We start from the raw sequence: 21,741 nt of genomic DNA, 5'->3' as shown, positions 1-21,741 counted from the left end.
TTCAGAGAAGCTTGGCTAATGAATTTTAACAGATGATTTCTTCTTGCATTTGCTCATTCATACTCATGCCTGTTTTTTGTTACTACCCATTTGATATCTTTTCTTTTTCCCAGTAATGAGCAAACTCAACAGTGCTCCTGACTAATACTGCTAGTGCTGCAATTCAACACAGTCAAAGTTTTCAATTCAGAGGTTCCAGAATGTATACCGTAATTTTCGGACAATAAGTCGCTCCAGAATATAAATCACACCAGCCATAAAATGCCCGAAAATGTGAAAAAAACCATATATAAGTCGCTCCGAGTATAAGTTGCATTTTGGGGGCCAATTTATTCGCCAAAATCCAACACCAAGAACAGACATGAACGAGCAACAACAGGCTAAACGATACGGTATGCTAACGTGACAAACACAAACGAGGAGCTGAGAACGGGCCTGACGTAACATTCAGTTATTTAAAAAAAACTATTACATAAATAACACGTTTCTAAAACCATCTGTGTCACTCCAATTCATTAAATCCATCGATCGTCCTTTGTCAACAATGCCGTGTGCCGCGCCGCAAGTTCAAATTATTCCACAGGCCCATACAACGATATATAAACTATATTTTAAATAACTATCACATAAACAGCAATATTATCAAACCATTTGTGTCACTCCAAATCATTAAATCCATCGATCAAATTTCTCATCCTTTATGTTATCCTGGTGACAGAGGACATGTCCAGAGGATATGGCGCTTTAAAGTGTTAATTACTTTATTTGATTTTTTCTCTCTATTTTTCATGTTTTGAATGTGTTCAAGATAAAGATATCAAAGCATGTGAAGTGATCAACTATACTAAAAATAACATGTGAAGTGGTCAACTATATTTGTAAGTAAGTGATGTGTTAATGATCAAGTAAATATTTGTGAAAAAAAAACATATATAAGTCGCTCCTGAGTATAAGTCGCCCCCCCACAGGAACTATTTTATAAAACGCGACTTATAGTCCGAAAATTACGGTACATACTCACATTATTCAGGTATGTATTCTGCACACACTGTGCTGCACACTACAATGTGCAGACGAGCTCTGTCAGTGTTTAACATGCAAATCCATTGGCTTATCTTCATCGGCACTGGAGCATGTCTTTGCTGGTTGAGCTCAACGTTCGTACGATACTGGGCATCCCAGTTCCAATTGAACAAACTATCCAAGACTGACAACATTTTACAGAGCAAATGGTTGCATATCATTCAATGTCAAATGCACTTCACCTCAATCAGCTAATTAAGAAATAAACGCTTATTCCTGTTACGTTCTGGCAACTGCAGTGGCCGTTGAGTTTCACAACTGTAGGGAGCAGAAATACAAAGGACTTTCCTCACTGTTGCATGAGGCCTTCAAGCATGTTTCTTTAAAATGTGTTACGTGTGCACACCCTGGAGGGCAAAACGCTGACGTCCCCAAAGGGATGTGCCTGTAACCACCGAGCATCTGCCACCCACAGCTGCCCGATCTAACGCTTCGTGGCAAAAGCGCAAAGAGACATTTTGCCCTCTTTTGTGTTTCACAAGTTTTCCTGGGCCTAAGACAAAAACCCATGTCTTAGTCCACCTGCTCGTGTTAAAGCCCGCAGCAAATGCATGTCGAGTGCTTCTGGCACCGGGGTTGAGCTCGTGTGGGACAAATGGACCCCAGATTGATTGAGGCCAGAACACACAGCAAGCACACATTGCTGTTCTCCAAGGCACCGCGGAAGATCACTAAATTATTTGGGAGGAAATTGATGGAGACCTTCTTTTGGAAATGACTGTCGTGAGGAAAAATGGGCAGGGAGAGGAGGGGGAATGTGTAATAAGAACAAAAAACCCGAACCAAGGGATGAGTTCAATGCAAGCACAATTAGAAATAGTGCTGAAGTTTACTTTAATTTCTGCAGTCTCCCTAGACGTACTGTACATGGTGAGCTCTGAATGTTCACTTTCTCAACACTGGAGGTGAAGCCGAGATCTGAGACCAACATTTGAGTTTACCAGGAAGCTCCGGGGGAATCAGGAAAACACTTAAAAAGAGCCCGAGGATCTTCCGGAACCTTGGTCATTTTTTTTGCATTTTGCTCTGCTTCTGTCTGACAATGCCAACAGCGCAGGCTATTTCTGCAACTTCAACAAACATAACAAACCCGTAGCTCAAGTTTCGATACTTGAATGACTGTATCCTGTGAGCAGTCTGCGTTTCTGTTGCGACGTACTAAATGGCACATAAGCGCCTCCTCGACTCTCCTTGAAAGGTAGGGCAGAACCAAAAACTACAGGGGACTTTTCTTGTTTTGATTCACAACTATCATCTTTCGGGCGAGGCCGCCGCGAGCAGCTCAAATACACCTTGTCACCACCAATGTTTTGTCAAAGAGAGGTGAAGTGAGCAATGAGCATGCTGTCATTTTGTCTGTCGAGCACGGGGTCAAGCTGCACAGGTCGCAGACAGAAAATATTGTCTGTCTTAGCAATATTGACGTCTACAAACATGAGTCGCTATGGTTTGGGTGGCTATGTCTTTCGAGCTTTAATACGTATCTGCTTTGGTTGGAATAGTGTGAGCAAATGATCTTGGGTCCCCTTGGGTGGAAAGCTATGTCTTCACCAAGTGAACTGTATAGTTTAGAATGGTCATTAAACATAACAGAAAACAACTCCACACCTGCTTGGTGGGAACAAGCGCAAAGTGGAACGTGGTGCTCTGTGGGAGCTGTAGGTGGAGACAAAGCACAACAAATCCACACTAAGACATTGCTGTCATTTTGCCAAACTTTGGGCCAAAATAACCAAAAACAAAACACGGCAAAAGGGAGGCCTCTATTACAACTTTTACCCAAATATGCTGAGAGAAGTCATGCCCAGTCACTGTGTCTTTAAAAGGTGAAAACAAACGTAACAAACTGCGTGCCAGAACATATTTACAAGTTTGGCTAATAGGTACGCTGTATCGCTGCTTCCGTGATTGTCATTTGATCACAGCATGCACTGAAGAAAAGCCTGACATTGGCTATGGCCAAACAGTCAAAAAGCATGATGTCACTGTTTCTCAGTCCCCGTCCATCATGACACTTATCTCGCTTCCATTTGGAGCTGTCAAAAATAAAGTGTTCATGATGGCTGCCATCACGTCATTTACTTTCTGTCCGCTCGCTGCCAAGCCCAAATCGAATCGGCGTTCCTGCTTCTTAATGACGTGCATTTCAATGATAGTGGTGCTAATGGTTTGTTTTGGAAATGCAAACCGCCTGACGTGAAGGAGGGAGCATCTCATACATGTTGATTGAAATGATCTTTGATTAGTATGCACGCATCGCGCTCGCTGCACTGGCGCTGTCTGTGTGCCCACACGGCCGTCCGTATATAACATTACATGTGGGAGTCATAAAGCTGACAACAACGGAGTTACAATTAAAACGGATTTTGCGCCACAAGCTTATTATGGCAAAGTGTGTGTGATTAAGAGAGGCGCTTCTCACTAGGCTGCAGGCTGTATTGACAGCTATTGAATGATCTACAGTTGTACGGGTGGAAAAAGCAAGCTGTGTAAATGAAGCCGACAAGTCAATCGATGCTGTGTTAAACACACAGAGAAACTCTCTTATGGACGGAGACAAACTTGCATCCGCAGTCCTGGAATCGACCGTGTTAAAAGTTACAGATTGTCACAATAACGCAGAATCGTTTCATCAAGTGGCTGCAATATTTTCCGTAGTCATAGTATAAGAAGAAAAACAGTCACATAAGAGGCCCGGTTATCAGTTTGCAAATCAGTCACTTACATGTTTTAGTTGTGCCAATGGATATGGAATACAAGGCCCACTAGTTTCAGATGCTGATCGCATGTTTGTTTAATTTAGGGCGGGCGTCGTTCCCTTAAGCCACAGGTGTCAAACTCAAGGCCCGGGGGCCAGATACGGTATTTGACCAGTTTTTACTCGTCTGATTTGAAAACGAGTTATTTGTCTGTTTGTTTTGTAGCTTATACTTTATATAATATAAGGTGCTCTCACATTTATTTGGGTCGACAGTCATAATGGCCCTCCGAAAGAAGCTATAACTACAATGCGGCCAGCGCAAAAAATTAGTTTGACAACCTTGCATTAAACAGTTCCTTAAGGGTCATTAAGCTATTCAGGCAATGTATTAAAAAACATTTGTTATTTCAAAGTGCACAGAAATACATATCAGATCATAAAGTTATAAAAACCTTTGTCATTACCACCTATCAAAAATGTCTAGTTTTGTCTTCTTTATTGATTTGTTGTGTAGGTATAATTATATGCTTAAAATGTTTCTTTTATTGATTTAATTTGTGAATATACTTGTCTGCTTATGTACTTTATTCAGTGAGGTTTGAGCATATCTGTTTTTGTAGCTAGGCAGGACTTTTTGTATTTCTACCCCATTTCTTCCCCCGATCACACCTGGTATTAGCGTTTTTCCTCCACTGAGCGCTTGTGATCTCACTTCCTGCTTTATCTGCAGCAGTGTGCATGTCTTTTCCAGAAAAAACAAACATTTACCAGATATGTAGCATCCTACGACAGTATCATTTTGTTTTGGGTAGGGAACAATGTTGAAATCGATGTCAAAATCTGTGTGGTTGGATTTGTTCCTGTTACACTTAGGAACACCTGACTCTTGTTTCTTTAAAAGAGCTTAAGGCAGGGGTGTCAAACTCAAATTCACAGTGGGCCACAATTTTAAATTGAACAAAGCCGCGGGCCAAGGTTGAACAAATGAACCTCTTAAAATGGAATCAAACAAGTTTTGATTTTACAATGAATATTGAACAAGCAAGGCTTATATAACTTAAAAGTGCAGGCGTGCAAAATCAAGTTGATAATAACACTAATAATACTAATAATAACAATAATAGTAATAATAGTAATAATAATAACAAAACATATCAATGGCATATTAAATAAAATTTAAATACAAATTGAATGCCTCCTTTCTGTTTGCAGCCTTCGGAGGTAAATGTCAAAATTTGCTTCTTACACAGGCTAAAAAATTTGGAAATAAAATACAGTTTTTTTCCATGTATAATGCGCCCCCATGTATAATACGCACCCTAAAAATGGCATGTTGATGCTTGCAGTCCGATCGGCCCAAAAGGTAAGGGGGAACCTTTTATTTTCAATAAAATCTCCCAGTTCAGCAATATTGTGGAGTGAAAGCAGACTAAAATTAAAAATTAATAATTTTAGCTCTGTGTTCAGGAATGGTGGTTGTATATACATTTATGATTGTATGGATGATTTCTTTTTTGAAAAGAGAAAGGTGGTGAGGACTTTGTCTGATAAGCGAAGGGCGCTCACACCGCTGGAACTTTTAGGATGTCAATGGCTAGCATATGGGCACCGGAGTGGCCTCAATAGTAAACGCTTAGGGACTTTGTACTGTTGCCTAAGGTCAGGGTTGATTAGATTGGCCAGGCCACTAATACGAGTCAGGGACTTGTGAAAGAAAAGAAAAAAGTGAAAGCATCGCTGATATAGCATGACGGATGCCTGGCGACCTCAATAGTGCGACCTTAGAGACTTATATTGTTGTCTAGGGCGAACGGTAACTGGGTTAACCAGGTCGCCACATAATTGTTGATGTGTGTCTATGTTGATATTGTGTGGAAAGAAGGCTTGGCTGTTAGATGGGACAGCGACGCAGCTGGAGAAGTGAGTGATTAGTTGTGGCGCTGCTGTTCATGGGGTGGAAGTGATGATTTGTGGTTCATGAAGAACAATAAGTTGATTTGTATAAAATTGTTGATTTTTTTTAATTTGGCATGTGAGTTGGAGTCAGAAAAATGGCTTAACAAGAATTCGATCAAGAATGTATATATATAATTAGCATGAAGGTTGTATCCCATTGAGCGGTTGGGTTAAACTTTAACTATTTTTGTTTTCAAAAGGGTGCAGCTCTAAAGTTTGGGCCAAATGGTCAGGTGGGCGCAAATGCATATTTAGGACAGAGGTGGGGGGTCGCATTGTGTGACGTGGTGGTGGCGAGGCTCTCCGCACTTCAGTCCCCCCCCCCACCCCCCCCTTGTCATCAGCTGGGAAGATTGTCATGTCTATGTTGTGGGCCCGTGTGTTATCTATGTTTGTATTTGTGTACCAGGTGCACGAAAATGGTGTGCTAGACAATGGTTTATCAAATTTGCATTGTTAAATGTAAAAATTAGAAATTATAGAATAATCTGAGGGTTGTGGGCAGAAACTGGTCCAACGGGGAGAGTGCCCAGCCCTCATAAAAAATGTGCGAGTAAGAGAGAACATACATTGTAGAATTGGATAAAATTAAATTGTGATTGCAGATGTTAAATTTAGGAGGAATTATTGATCGATTACGACATTAGACTATACAAGGTGGTTACATGTAAGAATAAGTCAAAGGTTTGAATCACTTAGAGTTAAAAACAACAAATAAAAATGACATTGATAGGGGGAACTTTTTATTAAAAGAACACCAAGTAAAGTATTAAGCAGGGGGCATTCGTGATTGGGATTAAATTAAGGATAAAATTAGGTCAATGATTAGAAATCAATGGTGCTCCTCACAAAAAGGCAAAAATTTTATTGAGTAAATATTTGGAGTACTGTGTTGGTCTACATATGTCATGGTCCTAGTTTATTTGGTTTTGATTGTGGTTTGGGTTTATTTTGTTTATTGTTTGGTTTTCCTTGTGTTCTTGGGGAGGGTTCAGGTGTTCCTTGTTATTCTCTTATCCCATGCATTGTAAATGTCTTCTTTATGGAGATAGGTTAACAGGCTAGGAATTTAGTGAGGAGAATTGATCAATTGATGAGGCTTAATAATTGTCCAAATTCTAGTCACATGTTTTGAGGGACCACAGCAACAACATTATGTATAATTTGCAGGCCATTATTTAGTATGTGATGACAGTGTCTAGATAAGTACCGTAATTTTCGGACTATAAATCGTTTTTTTTTCATAGTTTGGCTGGGGGGGGCGACTTATACTCAGGACGACTTATATACATATATATGTTTTTTTTCACTTTTCTGGGCATTTTATGGCTGGTGCGATTTATACTCCGGTGCGATTTATAATCCGAAAATTACGGTAGACTGTTTTATCAAAAAATGTGAGAGTGAAGGAGGAGGTTTGATTTGTAATCTGGCATTTGGGTGCCACTTTTAAGAGTCAACATGCAAGGTCTGTGCAGGAGCATAGATAGTTTTCGTTTATTTTTAAATACCGTATTTTCCGCACTATTAGGAGCACCGGATTATAAGGCGCACCTTCAATGAACGGCCCATTTTAAAACTTTGTCCATATATAAGGCGCACCGGATTATAAGGCGCATAAAATAGAAGCTATACTGCAACAAACTGAGGTTGACTGGGGTTGCGGTATGCATCCACTAGCCAATAACCAGCCCTCTGTAAACAATCACGTTTCTCAAACGATCTCCTATAAAATGATCGGAACTGACTAAAGTTCGATCTAACGCATTGGTACTACTTACCTATGTTTCCCTTCCATATCGATCCGTAGATTTACTCGAAACATTAACAGAGCAGCCTATTTTGACATGAAATAGCCTGGTGCGTATAGCAGCTATCGTTATAGCATTAGCCATCCGCAAGACCCCATGAGCCTCCGCTCGCAATCTCCCATGAGCCTCAGCAAAGTGTAAACAATCGCGTTTCTCAAACGATCTCCTATAAAATGATCGGAACTGACTAAAATTCGATCTAACACATTGGTACTGCTTACGTATGTTTCCCTTCCATATCAATCCGTAAATTTACTCGAAACATTAACGGAGCAGCCTATTTTGAAATGAAATAGCCTCGCGGGTACAACAGCTATTCGGTGACGCCCCCTGACTACAGTTGCCGTAATGTTGGGAAGCGATGCGACCTTGTAATTTACTAGTTGTACTAAAACGTACTGAAACATTTTGGCAGAGCACTGTGTACAACCAGTATGGATCAACAAATTCATCAATTGATCCATATACAGGGTGACCCAAAAGGATGCGTACCCATATTTTATTCGATAAAAAACATAAAAAATGTCTTGGACAAATCAGCAGAAGATATTCTCCCTGGAGATCTATTTTGCAACAAAATCATACCAGAGTGTACAGATTCAGTTTCGAAAACGTTTCCATTGTCGCAACTTTCCACCAAAATCAACGATTGTTAGTTGGGTTACGAAGTTCAGAGAGCATGGGACTGTAGTGAACTTATGTTCTAAAGCCACAGGGGGAACTTATTCAGGCAGGAAAAAGAGTGCAAGGACAGAAGAAAACATTGCTGCAGTGAGGGACTCAATAGATCGCAGCCCTAGGAAATCAGTGCGTAGACGCAGCCAAGAACTCGGAATGACAAGGGAGTCACTGCGGCGTCTGATCTGCACCTATACCCATACAAGATCCAAATAAAGCAAAAACTAACTGATGCTGACAAGGAAAAGCGAGTAAAAATGTGTGAATGGTTCTGTAATGTGCTTGAAAATGACGAAAACTTTCTTGAGAACGTCTGGTTCTCAGATGAAGCCCATTTTTTGCTTTCCGGGCACGTCAATAGCAAAAACAATGTTTTTTGGGGTTTGCCTTTTTTTCCCCCAATGATCGTCACACACACATCTGGGTGTGGTGAAATTTGTCCTCTGCATTTAACCCATCCCCGTGTGATTTTAATCCATCCCCTGGGGGAGAGGGGAGCAGTGAGCAGCAGCGGGGCCGCGCTCAGGAATCATTTGGTGAGCTAACCCCCCAATTCCAACCCTTAATGCTGAGTGCCAAGCGGGGAGGCAATGGGTCCCATTTTTATAGTTTTTGGTATGGTCTTAACTAGGCTGGATGTATTTTATTTGTTGGCGTTGATTTCTCCGACTGCCCGTAAAGGCACCACCGCGATCAGTTAGGTTAAAATGAAAAGAGGAAAGTGACGTGCGGACATGTGAAAAAGGCGGCTCTGTATGGGAGAGAAGTTGAAGAGGAATAAAAACACCCTTGGAAACCAAAACTTGCCCCTCGTCGTGACTCGGAGCCGCAACAAATGTTTCGGATTTGTGTAGGGTACATTGTGACAGCAAACGAGCAGGTGATCGAGCAAGCGTCTGATACGAGAGCATTGCGTTCGTATGGAGCGTGTTTGAAGTGAACAGCAGAGACGAAAGGAACAAGACAAAGTGTTGCGAAATAAAATATTACCTGTAATACGCATTTTGTTATTTGCTGATTGTATTAAACTATCACATTCATTGTAAGTCAAGAAGAGAAGAGGACTATTCGCATCGGATCCATAGTGGGCATGCGCAGTGATACTGCCTCCGTATGACGTCCAGTTTGCAATGGAGATTAAAAAACAAACAATTTTTGACAATAACACAGGTTTCTGTTCCTGTCTTTGGTAATGTCACCCTGTCTTTTTGTTCCACGTCTTTGTCGGTCAGTCCTGTTGTTGGTTTTGTTATAGAGTTATGTTAGTTTACCAAGTCCGTGTTTTGAGTTCCTCCAATGAACCCTGGTCCAAGCTGCACTTGGTCGCCCTGCTCCTTTTCACACTCCATCCGTGACAAGATTTTCTTCAAAAATTGTTGTACCATGATTTTCTTAAAAAATAATAATAATAAAATAAAAAAATTAAAAAATTACAATTGTACCCATGTATAATGCACACCCCAGATTTTAGGACAATAAATTAGTTAAATTTTCCGCATTATACATGGAAAAAAACGGTATTTGTTTTGTAGCTTTTACTGTATATAATATGAGGTGCTCATATATCTATTTGGGTTGACAGTCATAATGGCCCTCCGAAAGAAGCTAGGACTACAATGTGGCCCGCGAAAAAAACGAGTTTGACACCCCTGTTTTAAAGGAACAAATGAATTTCTGTGGATTGTGGTTAACCTTAGGTTCCACTGCATTAAAAAAATATAGAAAAAAATAAATGAAGAGCGCAGAAAACAATTTCCCACTCAAGTCATCACAGCTAAAGCTTCTGCAGTTTGAGATTTTTGTCTGATTTATACAGATTCAAAAGTTAAAGGCAGGGAACTTGTGTCAGTGACTTAATTAAAGCATGTATAATTTTAACCAAGTGTAAGTGTTTCGTTTTCAAGGTCGAGGGCATTCCATTTATTTTTTAAAAGTGCGGCAACTGAATTTGGTTACATTAGAATGTTAAATTTTTCAAAGTGAAGTCAGGTTAATTTTGCCTCATTCCCATCAAGTCACCTCAAGCCCACCTCATCTCTTCATTGCTGACACGGCAAAGAACCGGTCACGCCTAGCTCGTGATTTTTGGCCACGTTATGATTGATACAAGAGCTTGTGAGAGAGCTTGGGCAACTACGTCTATGGGAGAAAGCAGAGCAGGTAGAAGTTGAAGGGAGCAGCAGCCACACAGAACATGGACAGAGCGTTTACCTGGCCCTGTGCTCTGTGGGTACGCCAAGTAGCCGCCTCTTCCACGGGCCCCCCTACCTGAGCCACGCGCTGCTACGACCGCCGCCGCCGCCACCGGTCCGTATGCTGTCGCTGGGAAGCCTGCGGGCACACACACATGCATCATTCCTTGCGTCTGGACAAGTGTGTCCCAGATGTTGACACCAGCACTGAGCTGCGGGATAAAACAAGCTGTCAGAGGTAGAGGCTCGTGTCAGTGCGATACCTATCAGCAGACTCATGACAAGCTGCTGACCTAAAGGTCCAAATAGCCAGGAGCAACTCGCCTAACACAGAGCACAGCTGATTGTGTCGCAACATTTGAATATTTCTACCTGAAAGAGGCAAACGATTTGAAAAAGCGCTGAGCAAACGCAGTGCAGTTCCGCATCACTGCAAACATGATTTTCTTTGTCGAGGCACATTTTTGAGACAATCATCCAATTTTATCTCATTAGGTGCAGCCGTTCCTAATGAATGACAGCAATTTCCGGCGGGGTGATTGCGTTCATTAAGATACTACTGGATAAGTGCATCATCCAACTTCACTGGAGATCTCTGTCCGAGTGAAAATGTTCACGTTCTTATTAGGCTCCAAATCTGTGAATAAGCTGGCTTTAGGTGGCTTTGGAAATTGCACGCGGATGATTAGATTCATGAAATAATGTTGCTCTGGGGGGTGTTTGTGTCACAAGCCCGTATGAAAGATTACAAGCACCTCTGAGCTGCACTGCCATGTGCATGATAGTCCCACCTCCGAGCATTTTTTTTTGTTCAGGAGTGCCCCAGCCAGCCCCCGGCAGCTTCAGAGGACTTTGAATCAAGCACTGCAATTCATGTGGCAAAACATTGCCGCTTTTTGTTCATCAGGTAGAAGAGCAATTGTAGTTTTGTAGCGTCGTTAGTACGGGAACAGATGGAGACATCAGTTGTATGATTTGTCCTCATCAACACATTCAAAACTGGTCTTTTGTTCCCTTCCACGTGAACAACACAGTGAAGAACATTTGTTTTTTTAAGCAGTCTACTGTTCGAATGTTTCCAATGCTCTAAAGACATCAATAGGGTGTAAATATGAATGCAATTCTTTGGGATCTAATTATTCCTAACAAATATCAGTCTAGTAATCAGCCTGTAATTAATCCAAAGCAGTATCAGTGAATTGTAATTACATTGTTGGGACTTAATGAACATAGTAGCAAGAGGTGGGTGACAGAAGATGGTCCATGCCCAGGGCCTGGGCTCTTCTTTCAACACAGGAATGGCACGTCATTAGCAGTGGTGATGAGATTCCTCACTCTGGGCTCAACGCCGTCGACGCTTAATCAGCCTCCTAAAATTATCTCCACAGGATATGCTTGCCTCTCTTGCAAAGAAATGAGCTTCAAATCCTCTCCATTGGAGTTGATTCTTTCAAATGAAAGTGCGCGTCTCTCTCCGAAGACGGCCACTTGGATAGCACGGGGCACCTCGGAGGATTGTTTTTCCAAAGCCGCAGAGGTGAAGGGAGAGCATGTGACCTATTTCTGAGGCAGCCATTCCACGAAGAGGTGCTCGCACAAAAGAATGATGAAGTGGAGGGAGAGGATGGAAGGGGGGCGGGGGGAGCAGGGTCAGACGAGCCAAAAAGCACATAGCTTTTCATTAGATGGCCGAGAAGGAGGTAATTCACAACTCTGTCGACACAATATGAGCATGACTGTGAGCTAGGGCGGGTGCGAGATGCCGCCACGCTGCGAGATGGCCGAGAAGACAGAGAAATACAATTTCCACACACGGCTCAGGAGAAGATCACGTAATAAAGCGGCACAGTGACTAAAGAAGTAAAACAATCATAAAAAGACAATCAAAAAGCCAACTAAAATCTGCCACTTGAATGCAACGGCTCAAATGAAGCAGTGCACCTCTTTTCACAAATGCAATCCTTACGCATCCTGGCTTTTCAGGACAATGTTTCAAGCCTTACTCTCTCTCTCTCAGGACAATGTTTCAAGCCATTTCATCTCTCTCAGGACAATGTTTCAAGCCTTTCCCGCTCCCTCTCTCCCTCCTGCCATTGTCACCACACCCCAGTAGACCCGACCGGTTTGGAAGTTGCGAGCAAAATTGTGGTGAGAGATTAATTTTCCGGGATTAGGTGGGTTAATTAATAGATGGCTGCTGCTCATTGTTTTGTGCTCACGCTGGAAGAAGCCACCCAAGAGAAGCGCTGCAGCATTAAATCAATTTCATGGCCCTTTTATCACTGAGGAGATAAAGCCAATATTTAGCTTTCAATTCTTCACAATTATTGGGCCCCTGCTTTCCCACTTGAGTGGCTGCACTTGGCTGGGGACAAGGACACATCTGTTTATGAGCTGTGCAGGCCCGGGGGCCTTGGTGTCCGTACTCAGGGGAACTGTCCTCAGCTTTTCCAGAAATTCAGCAAACGTCACGAGTGGCACACAAATGAAGAAAAACCGGACCCAAATAAATCGAATCTTATCGACGTCTTTTCAATGATCAAAACCTTTTCCTGCCAGGAGAAATGTAAAAAGGCCAAACGACTACATTCATTTGTTAAACACGGCGTCTGCTGCACTGGGAAAAATAATCTTTATGGTACAGGTGGGAGAAGCAGTGCAAATAAGATACTATTAATCACTCAAATGAGGCGGCACAATTTGAATGGTTGCTCATTTCATGTAAAAAAGAGATGCTGCTGATAGAATAATGATTGAAATGTAATGAAACATTTTGCAATCAGGACTTCGGTTCATAATCAGCATCATAAACAAATGGTAAATACGGCTAAAGAAGCACTGTAGGCTAATAAGAATGCACTCATCCGTAAAGGAGTACGCAAAATAAGCACCGCACAGGAACATTAGTCATAGCTGTCACTGTTCATCATGAACTGAATCAAACAAGGACACAAACTGCCTGCTACAAAACACATTTTGCCTTTTCTATGACAATACAGTATACGACAAAATGTAAAAGCATGCTGAAAAATTGTTTAGGGCAGCCGCCTGCCTCACAGGTCTGAGGTTGGGGTTCAAATTAAGTCTCCAGCTCTCCTGGGTGGAGTTTGCATTTCTCCGAAACTTGCACATTTGGCTGAAGGGGACAGTGGTAAATATAATCTCTGGGAAAAAAAATCATCCTCTCTGCACCCATCTTGTGTCTCTAATTTAATATGCAAAGAAACAACCGCGCCCGAGGAAAAAAAACTCATCAGAGACTGAAGACGTGATTTATGAGGTGTCAATCATTTGCTGCGCACATTTCAAGCATTTGAGTCTATCCGCTCATTGTTTTATTCTCACTTCATCAAAATTGCAAATACAGCGGAGCCTCGGTTTTCGAACGTCCCGGTTCTCGAACAAATCGGTATTCGAACAAAAAATTCGAAATTCTTTTGCTCAGATATCGGACGAAATTCGGTTGTCGAACCTCGCGAAATAAGCCGAGAGGACCCGCATGCCAACTGACTCCGTTCGTTATTACGGTCTCGTTACTCTGAGGATTGCATCAACTCTAATCATGCCTCCAAAGGAAACAAGTGGGAGCAGGAAAGCCATCCTAAAACACAAAGACGCTCCTAAAGCAATGCAAAAAGCGAAGCAAAAAAGGTTTTTTTTTTTCCCCGGCTTGGAACGGATTATTCTTTATCCATTATTTGTAATGGGAAAATATGATTCGGAATTCGAACGATTCACTTCTCGAAGAGCCTTCTGGAACGGATTGTGTTCGAAAACCGAGGCTCCACTGTACTGATAAAAAGCTTACTTTTCTTTTTGAGCACTCAAGACACAGAATTCCTTGAAAACTACAACCCAAATAGAAAGACATAATGTAAGTCAACAAATGGCTCACTGAATGTAATGATGTTTTATTGTTGGTGATATCATATGAGCGACTCGGTGCTGCAGTGTTGGAGGTCCTAACACTAAAATGTTTATTGAAGAGTAACTCATTTTTATGGTTGGAAAAAGACGGTGATGGAGAGCCAGTGTCAAAGCCCCTCTTGACTTTCTTATGAACAACTCACAAAGAGTCCATAAAGACCAAAGACTGCTACTTTGCTCTGAGAACATGTCAATCATGAGGCTGCGAGAATTTGCAATTCCAACAAAAAGAGACCATAAGCTAACATTTCTAATTTGCCAATCTAATAAAATAAATTCTGCTTGTTTTTTCATTGTATTATTCTTTGTTAAGTTTGACAGCTTCTAAACCCCAACACAATCTGTTGAGTGACACCAATTGACTTCCAATTTCTTGTAAACTAAATAATAAAAAAAGAAAAAAACATCGACATCACAGTCATCATAAAACCAGGTTGTAAACAAAATAAACAGGTTGCACCACAAGACGGAGAGAATTACATTGCCACACACAATAATTAATACGAGACAAATACGAGAACATGGAGTATTTCAAAGCGTCATGCCAAATAATTACAATCTCTCAGGATAAAGTACAGCAGTGACACACCACTGCAAAAAGCAGTCAAAGCAAAGTCAACACTGTCAATTAAAAGCCAGCGTTCACTCGATATCTTCTTGAACCCACCGGCAAACAACACTGACACTCTATCCACGCACTGTGTATCCATATCCTCCTCTCTCTACCTGTTAAAAGCCAAAGTAAAAATTCATTTGGCAAAGTAGCGAAAGGTCAGTCGCAGCAGTGTGCTGAAAGAGCACTCTGTGCACATACAGTCCTGCATTTGTGACAATGACAGGGGGCTTGATGGCCAAAGCTTTTTCCTTCTGGGCTCGAAGCGTCTTTTCTTGCAAACGCATGCATTTGCCAGTCTTTTTGGTGGAGTGCAGTAAACAGCAGGGTTGCCAGTGATCAAATAGTTCCTGCTGTCAAGCCTTCCTGGATGTTTTGCAGCCTTCCTACACAGACTCGGAGTCCAATGCTTTGTTTTCAAAAGTGTCAAAGCATTTTGTCAAAATGATGCGATTGGTGATACTTTGCTGCTCGTGTCAGCATTTCTACTTAAAAGGTAAATCAAAAGTTTCGATGGATCCAAACAAGTCTTTCAAAAACCCGGTCAGATAACTTATTCAGGTGAGATGTATGGATCGCTGTTTGTCTCAGGAAGACGCCATTGAGTTTTGGTGAAACTTTATCGGACGGATTCCATTTACCAAATCATAGATGAATGGCGCACGGTGACATTTATGAGAAACCAGATCTGATTTAGTCACTGCTTATTCTCTTGGAACCAAGACGTTATCTGCTAACGTGGACGGCCCCCTTTTGTTAACAGTTCACCCCTCCACTAAAGTTGTGCGCTCTTCAGCTGGCTTTGGCTCCTTTGTTTTCAGACACTTTGCAATGAAAACTTGCTTCCTTCTGCATCAATAAAGGCCTCCTTTGTGCTCTGACAACAGCTTGACTGATGTTAATATAATCTGCACTGTTCTTTGGCCCAAAACTGCCAGCAGCCGCTCAGTCGTCATTGACAAAAGAACTCTATCAGTCACAGAGCACTCCACTTGCTTCAGCTTTAGCAAGACTGTCTAACACATAGGGCGAGCTTGGGTGGGGACAGCTGCAATTTCTATGGAGCCTCCGGCTGCATCTTGACAGCTGCCTGAAAGAGATGGAGTAAGGTTTGGGCGCACTATTAAGCATAATTACTCGTTAGCATCTGGACTTGCAGTGCGCCCCAATTATGACGCCACGGATTTGGCGTCCTGTAACATCATCCTTTTTCAATCCCAAGGTTTCCTTTTCTGACACACTGGACGAGCTCCAAAACGCAGATGGATGGTGACAAGACATCCGGGGATCGTTTTGCGAGCGTGCCGGGAGCAGCGCAGTGTTTGCCGCACAAGGAGACCAACTCCGGTGGGATGGCGGCGGCGGACAGTTATTAGTGCAGTCTCGGAGGTTTGGCCACATTTAGCAATGCCTTGGGTGCAGTGCAGTGAACCAATGCAAGCTTGCTGTCTAAAGGCTCACATAGTATCCGGGTTGAATTGACGCTCAGGGCTATGGCATAGCTTGTTAAGCACTTCCCATGAAACGCACAGCTTGCCTGAAAAGTTCGAAGCCATGGAGAACAAAGGTAAAGAAAAAAGCCTGCTATGTCACACGCTACCTTCACCTGGCTTCTTTGTTGTGGTACAGGATAGATTAAAAATAGATAAATTAACTGTCAATGCAAAGCAAAACAACATTATTTTCCTCACGATAGATTTTTTTTTAACGGTTTCACATGTGTCCTTGGTTACAGAGCCATGTTTTGATTTTTGCAAACGCACACCCACACTTACAAATGGAGTAGAAAAAGAGAGACTGATTCACATGTTCACGTTGTGCTTGCAAAGTTCACGGTCATCGGCGGTAGGTATTAGCATGAAATGACACCTCACGTTTGAGGCGTAAAAATGCAACGGCAAAGTCTGGCATAGGAAACAGAGACTCAACGTGTCGGTCTGCAACAGGAATGCGATTCTGAAAACAAGTCACACTAAGAAGGTAGAACTTTTCAACAATGGTGGCATTGAGCCACCCACCGGCCTATAGAAAAAGCTGGATTGTGCCATTGTCACAATTGTCAATGTACCTCAGGTCAAAGGTCAAATCTGGACATTCAAAGCCACCTCTTCTACCCTTGCCATTTCCAATTAATCATGCAACCTAGAGGGATTATTGATTGATACTCGAGCAGGCAAGGCTATTGATTACAAATGACAGGCAAACAACGATAAATACAGCAAATCTAGCGCACAGGTGATGCCAGGGAATTCGCTTTGAGATGGAGGCCGGTGATCGTGAAACAAGTCTTTCAAGCGTGCTGCTCCGGTCCATTTTGGTGGCCGGAAAGATGGAGTGAGATAGATGAACTGTGAGGAGCGGAGACGAGTGGAACAGATGAACGGAGAAGGGCAACGGCCATATCCGTGGCAAAGAAAGACAAAGAGAGAGGAAATGACATACAATGAGAAATTTTGAGAGAGAAATAAGGCCAGAACACCAGTGTCCAATTCAGTCTTACGGAATTCTCTGAGCCCCTGGATAAAAATAGCCTCACCACCATTAGAGCACAGTCTAATGCACCATTAAATACACGCATGTGTTTATCATCCTACAACATGAGAAAAGCTCGGATCGAAAATGATCAGCACAAATGCATCTAGGAGAATGCATCCTATTAAAAGCAAAGGAAGAGACCTCACATAAAAAACTAAATGTAATCCAAGTAAAACCCGTGTTCACATAAAACATAACCGAACTATGAATCCAAAGTATCACCTAGAGCAGGGGTGGGCAAACTTTTTGACTCGCGGGCCGAACTGGGTTCTAAATTTGGACCGGAGGGCCGAACCAGGAGCAGATGGACGTAGTGTTTGTGTGAAGTAATATAAGCGACCTGTAAAGGTCATTGCATAAAAGATTTTGGTAGGTAGTAAAGCATGGATAATCCAAACAAGTTTTTTTTTTTAAAACAAATGCATTCATTAACAGCATTAAAAAAATAATAATAATAATTCACTAAAAAACTGCTATCGGTGATTCTCATAAAATACGACACTGTTATTATGAATAACAGTCTCCATCACTTCCGTGCCTGCAGGTCAGATTAATGAAAGATGTTTATCTTATGAAATCACATCAAACGGCAAACATTCTGACCAAATATATCATCTTGAAGAATCGGTGAAAGCATACACCCAAATAAAGTAATCAAAACGGCAACACGGTGAGGGGTATCTGAAAATCAGAGCAGAGTTTTAACTCGCAAACACCTGGTAACAGAGGTAAGGAAACGGGAAACACTTCCTTAAAGTAAGCCTTAAGAACTTTACAGGTTAAGATTAGTCGCAAACAGGTGGTGCATCAATGTCCTTGAGCATCCTGCATTGTTTGAAAATGAGAATGGTCGCTAGTTTCAATCCCTGCAATGTGTACAAATCATATTCAAAATGCCTCCCCTTCATTTTCAGTGGGAACAGTGTTGTTGGTCTCCCTTTTTTGCTTGTGCGTCATAGTCTGGAGTAAAATTTGTTGTGGCAATTCTTAGGCGAGATCTGAGGTGTTGGTCCGTTTACCTCGATCTGTGACGGGTTGATGTTGACGTTCATGTGGCTGAACGTCACGTCGCGTACGTCGAGCCAAATTGGCCGCTCTCTTTTAAACGCTCGGCACTGTGTCCACCTTGCTTTTCCTTGGGCGACTCATTTTAATGGAAGGATTCCAGGGGAAGGTTTGTGGGTGGCTTTAGCGCAAAACTGCATCTGAAAGCTCAGCGCGCGAATTACAAGAATGCTGTCGTCACAGCCTACGCTCTAAATTCGGGACTGATACAAATAGAGCGCGAGTGCGCCATGTCCGTACTACTGAGTACGTACACGCACTTGTGAGTGTGCACCGAGCTTTCTGACACGGCTTCCGGTAGTAAATGCGCAGGCGAGCACTTCCCCATCTACTGGGGAAACGCAGTCATTGCAGGCAAAATGACCCAAAAAAAAAAAGTTTAATAATACAATTTGTTCAGGGTTGGCGGGCCGGATTAAACGGTCTCGTGGGCCGGATGTGGCCCGCGGGCCGTAGTTTGCCCACCCCTGACCTAGAGGGATACAATAATGTAGCTATCCAATGTTATATTGTGGTTGTGATTGTGACATAATATACGAGTCCTTTGTTAGGTGCATTTTGATCCTATATTTGTTTGTAAATACAGTAACGCACCATATTACTGGAGCATATTTCATGCAGAAGCCTCATTTATTTTCCTGTCAGTGGATGACAGTAAGAGGGACAAGCCAGCGGAAATAAGTCTGTTGATAAGTCACAGCAGAGGCGTTGAGGCACACTGCCGCCTCCTCACCGGAGGGGGGGGGGTGTCATCCTGTCACAGAGGGTGAATCCGTGACACCACTTCACAAGGCGTCCCATTTATAACCCCGGTAGCTCACAGAGAAACACATGGAGACAAATTAACAAAACAAAAGAACAATTACGTATAAAAAAAAAAAGGAGCGACAGTCACCTAGTAAGACATCTTTTCATCTACAGACTGACAAGTATCCCATTGTTGTCATCTCTCAGCGCTACTTAGTTGTTGTTGTTGAAAGCATCTCGGGTTTGTTGCTATCAAAGGCGTGAATCAGAGAGCCGAGGAGAGCCAGGTGGCTTTCATATGAACTGCTGCACAGATGCTCTTGTCTCACCTTTTCTCTGAGCGCCACGGCGCACGCCAAACATGTGCCTAGAATGCAGAGCGACCCAAGGCTAAGAACATTTACACGCCACCTAATCATTCAATTATAAACCAGCTAATCCAATGTGTATATTATTGCAAATCTTGTGTAAACACCTTCACCAGGTTGTCTTACTCACATTCAAGTCCTAATCGAAGGGAGCAGAACTTGATTAAGACATCCAGGGTGCTTGTCAGTCATTGAAATGAACCCTGCTATGTGTTTGTCTAATTTCACTTCATTTGGATTGGATGCACGCAGCCTGACACACTCACGCGGTGAGCGGGAGGGCATGCTGTAGATGAATTATAACAAAAAAAACAAAAGAAAAAAACAAAGTAGAGGTTTTTGTGACGCAACCTATGCTAAAAAAGAAGAATTCTGGAGAAAAGGAGGGATAGCCGCTATTAATTTAGGCACAACATCTTTTGGCCTGATGACACTTAATAAAAGTTCATTTCAATTCAATTTGATGAAGTTTTCACATTTACATTAGCTACATTTCAGTGTCATCTACAGGACTGGAGTAGAACAAAAGGGGGTGTTTTATTCTGTCCTGGATCTATCTATGCACGACTGAAAGTCACACTTGTTCTTTTGACATGCACTTGTTCTTTCCCTTCCTCGCATATCTGCTTGACTGCGATTCTACCACAATAAAAATGCTTTATTTTTATGGTCTACAGCCCTAATCTCCCAATATTGCAGCCAAATAACACGTACTAGATGTAGGTTACAGTTATTTTGTTGAGTTAGTAGCAGTATATATATCTCACGGTAGAAACGGCTGCGCCAGTTTCAAAGCAAGCAGACGGTCTGACAAGACACAATGGCGACAAAGCCGCAGTTCAGTGAAATATTGTACTACGTACATTGCAGAGCACAAAAAGCAGTTCTTCTCAATCTGTGAAATTTGTAAAAGTAGATTTATGGTTATTGAGACATGCATGGTTATCTAGCTTGGTTAATGAGTATGGTTGCCGCTTTTGTCACCACAGCTAAATATTTCTTTGTGGAATGGAACCATTTTGGCACAGTGATCCTTTACCATTAAGACCTTTCTGATGAGTCTGTGTTTGGCAAAAGAATAAGTCAATTGAAGAGGTGAAGGGAGTCAGAGCTTGGCAAAATCCTGGTTTTATGTCAGTAATTGGGCCTGAAATTGTATACCTCTGTATAGATGAGGTCAGGAAAGAGATACAGTATATGGTGACATTTCAACAGGGGATCCATGCTGTTGAGGAACTACTGTGTCCTGTCGCAAGGTATGATCATGTGTTTGGAGACTACAAAAAGGCCACTTTGTCTCATATGCACACTATGACGACCTCGTGTGCAGCAGATGTTCACCCCTGCCCGAATTGTATCTTGACTCGGAGAAATTGCAGGACTTATTATCTCTCTGCAGATTCAAATATGAGGAATGGGTGAACCGCAGCGCATTCTTCCTGGAGCTTACAGGAATGCAGCCAATCGCTCAAGAACCCTTCAGCATTGAGCAGAGAAGAAGGCTTGACCGGACACTTTTCAAGTGATAGCCAATCTCCATACTGAAATGTCATCTATCACTTTGAATTGGGACTGCCGATTGCTCTTCTCAAACGCGAGTAGAAGTAAACCGATCATACATTTGTAAACATATATAATTAGACACAGAGGCCACAGCTTCATATTATGGATCGGGATGCTGTGACACCACAATGCCAATGAAACATTCTCAAACATTCATTTAGGTTTTCACTTTGACAGCCATCTAATATATGATCAGCATCACACTGTGAGAGCTGTCATTCATTTGTAATGACAATTTTTTTAGAACGCAGATGTAATCCACCAAAGAGGGACCATTAAATGTCACATTGACTATCAAATGAGAAGACGGCAAGCCTTCAATCGTCACATTGAGCACAGTGTATTGATGCGCGGCAAGCGCAAGTGAAGAGCCGTGTCTGTTCTAAGTGACGCGAGCGGGCGTGGGGTCATTTGTAGCTGACTTGCAAGGCAGCATCAAAGGGGACAAACTCGGCTCTTTATTGAAGTGGAGCTGCACTTTGGACCTCGCCTTTGTACTCCT

The 21,741-nt window shown here is 42.2% G+C and overlaps 1 protein-coding gene across 9 annotated transcripts in view; it reads right to left on the bottom strand.

The window, feature by feature from the left end:
• LOC133168388 (RNA-binding protein Musashi homolog 2) overlaps positions 1-21,741 on the bottom strand; it is a 201,697-nt gene that overhangs the window by 22,584 nt on the left and 157,372 nt on the right. For 5 of the 9 annotated variants that reach the window (XM_061299922.1, XM_061299928.1, XM_061299925.1 and 2 more), the window contains exon 11: positions 10,441-10,560. In XM_061299922.1, coding sequence (XP_061155906.1) covers positions 10,441-10,560 — 120 coding nt within the window. The remainder of the gene's footprint in view (positions 1-10,440; positions 10,561-21,741) is intronic. The other 4 variants (XM_061299923.1, XM_061299929.1, XM_061299927.1 and 1 more) reach the window with 1 other exon arrangement.

This window comes from Syngnathus typhle, linkage group LG15, assembly GCF_033458585.1.
Source record: "Syngnathus typhle isolate RoL2023-S1 ecotype Sweden linkage group LG15, RoL_Styp_1.0, whole genome shotgun sequence".
NCBI lineage: Eukaryota > Metazoa > Chordata > Actinopteri > Syngnathiformes > Syngnathidae > Syngnathus > Syngnathus typhle.
The sequence above is the reverse complement of the archived record's forward strand: the minus strand, read 5'-3'. Positions and strand labels throughout refer to the sequence as shown.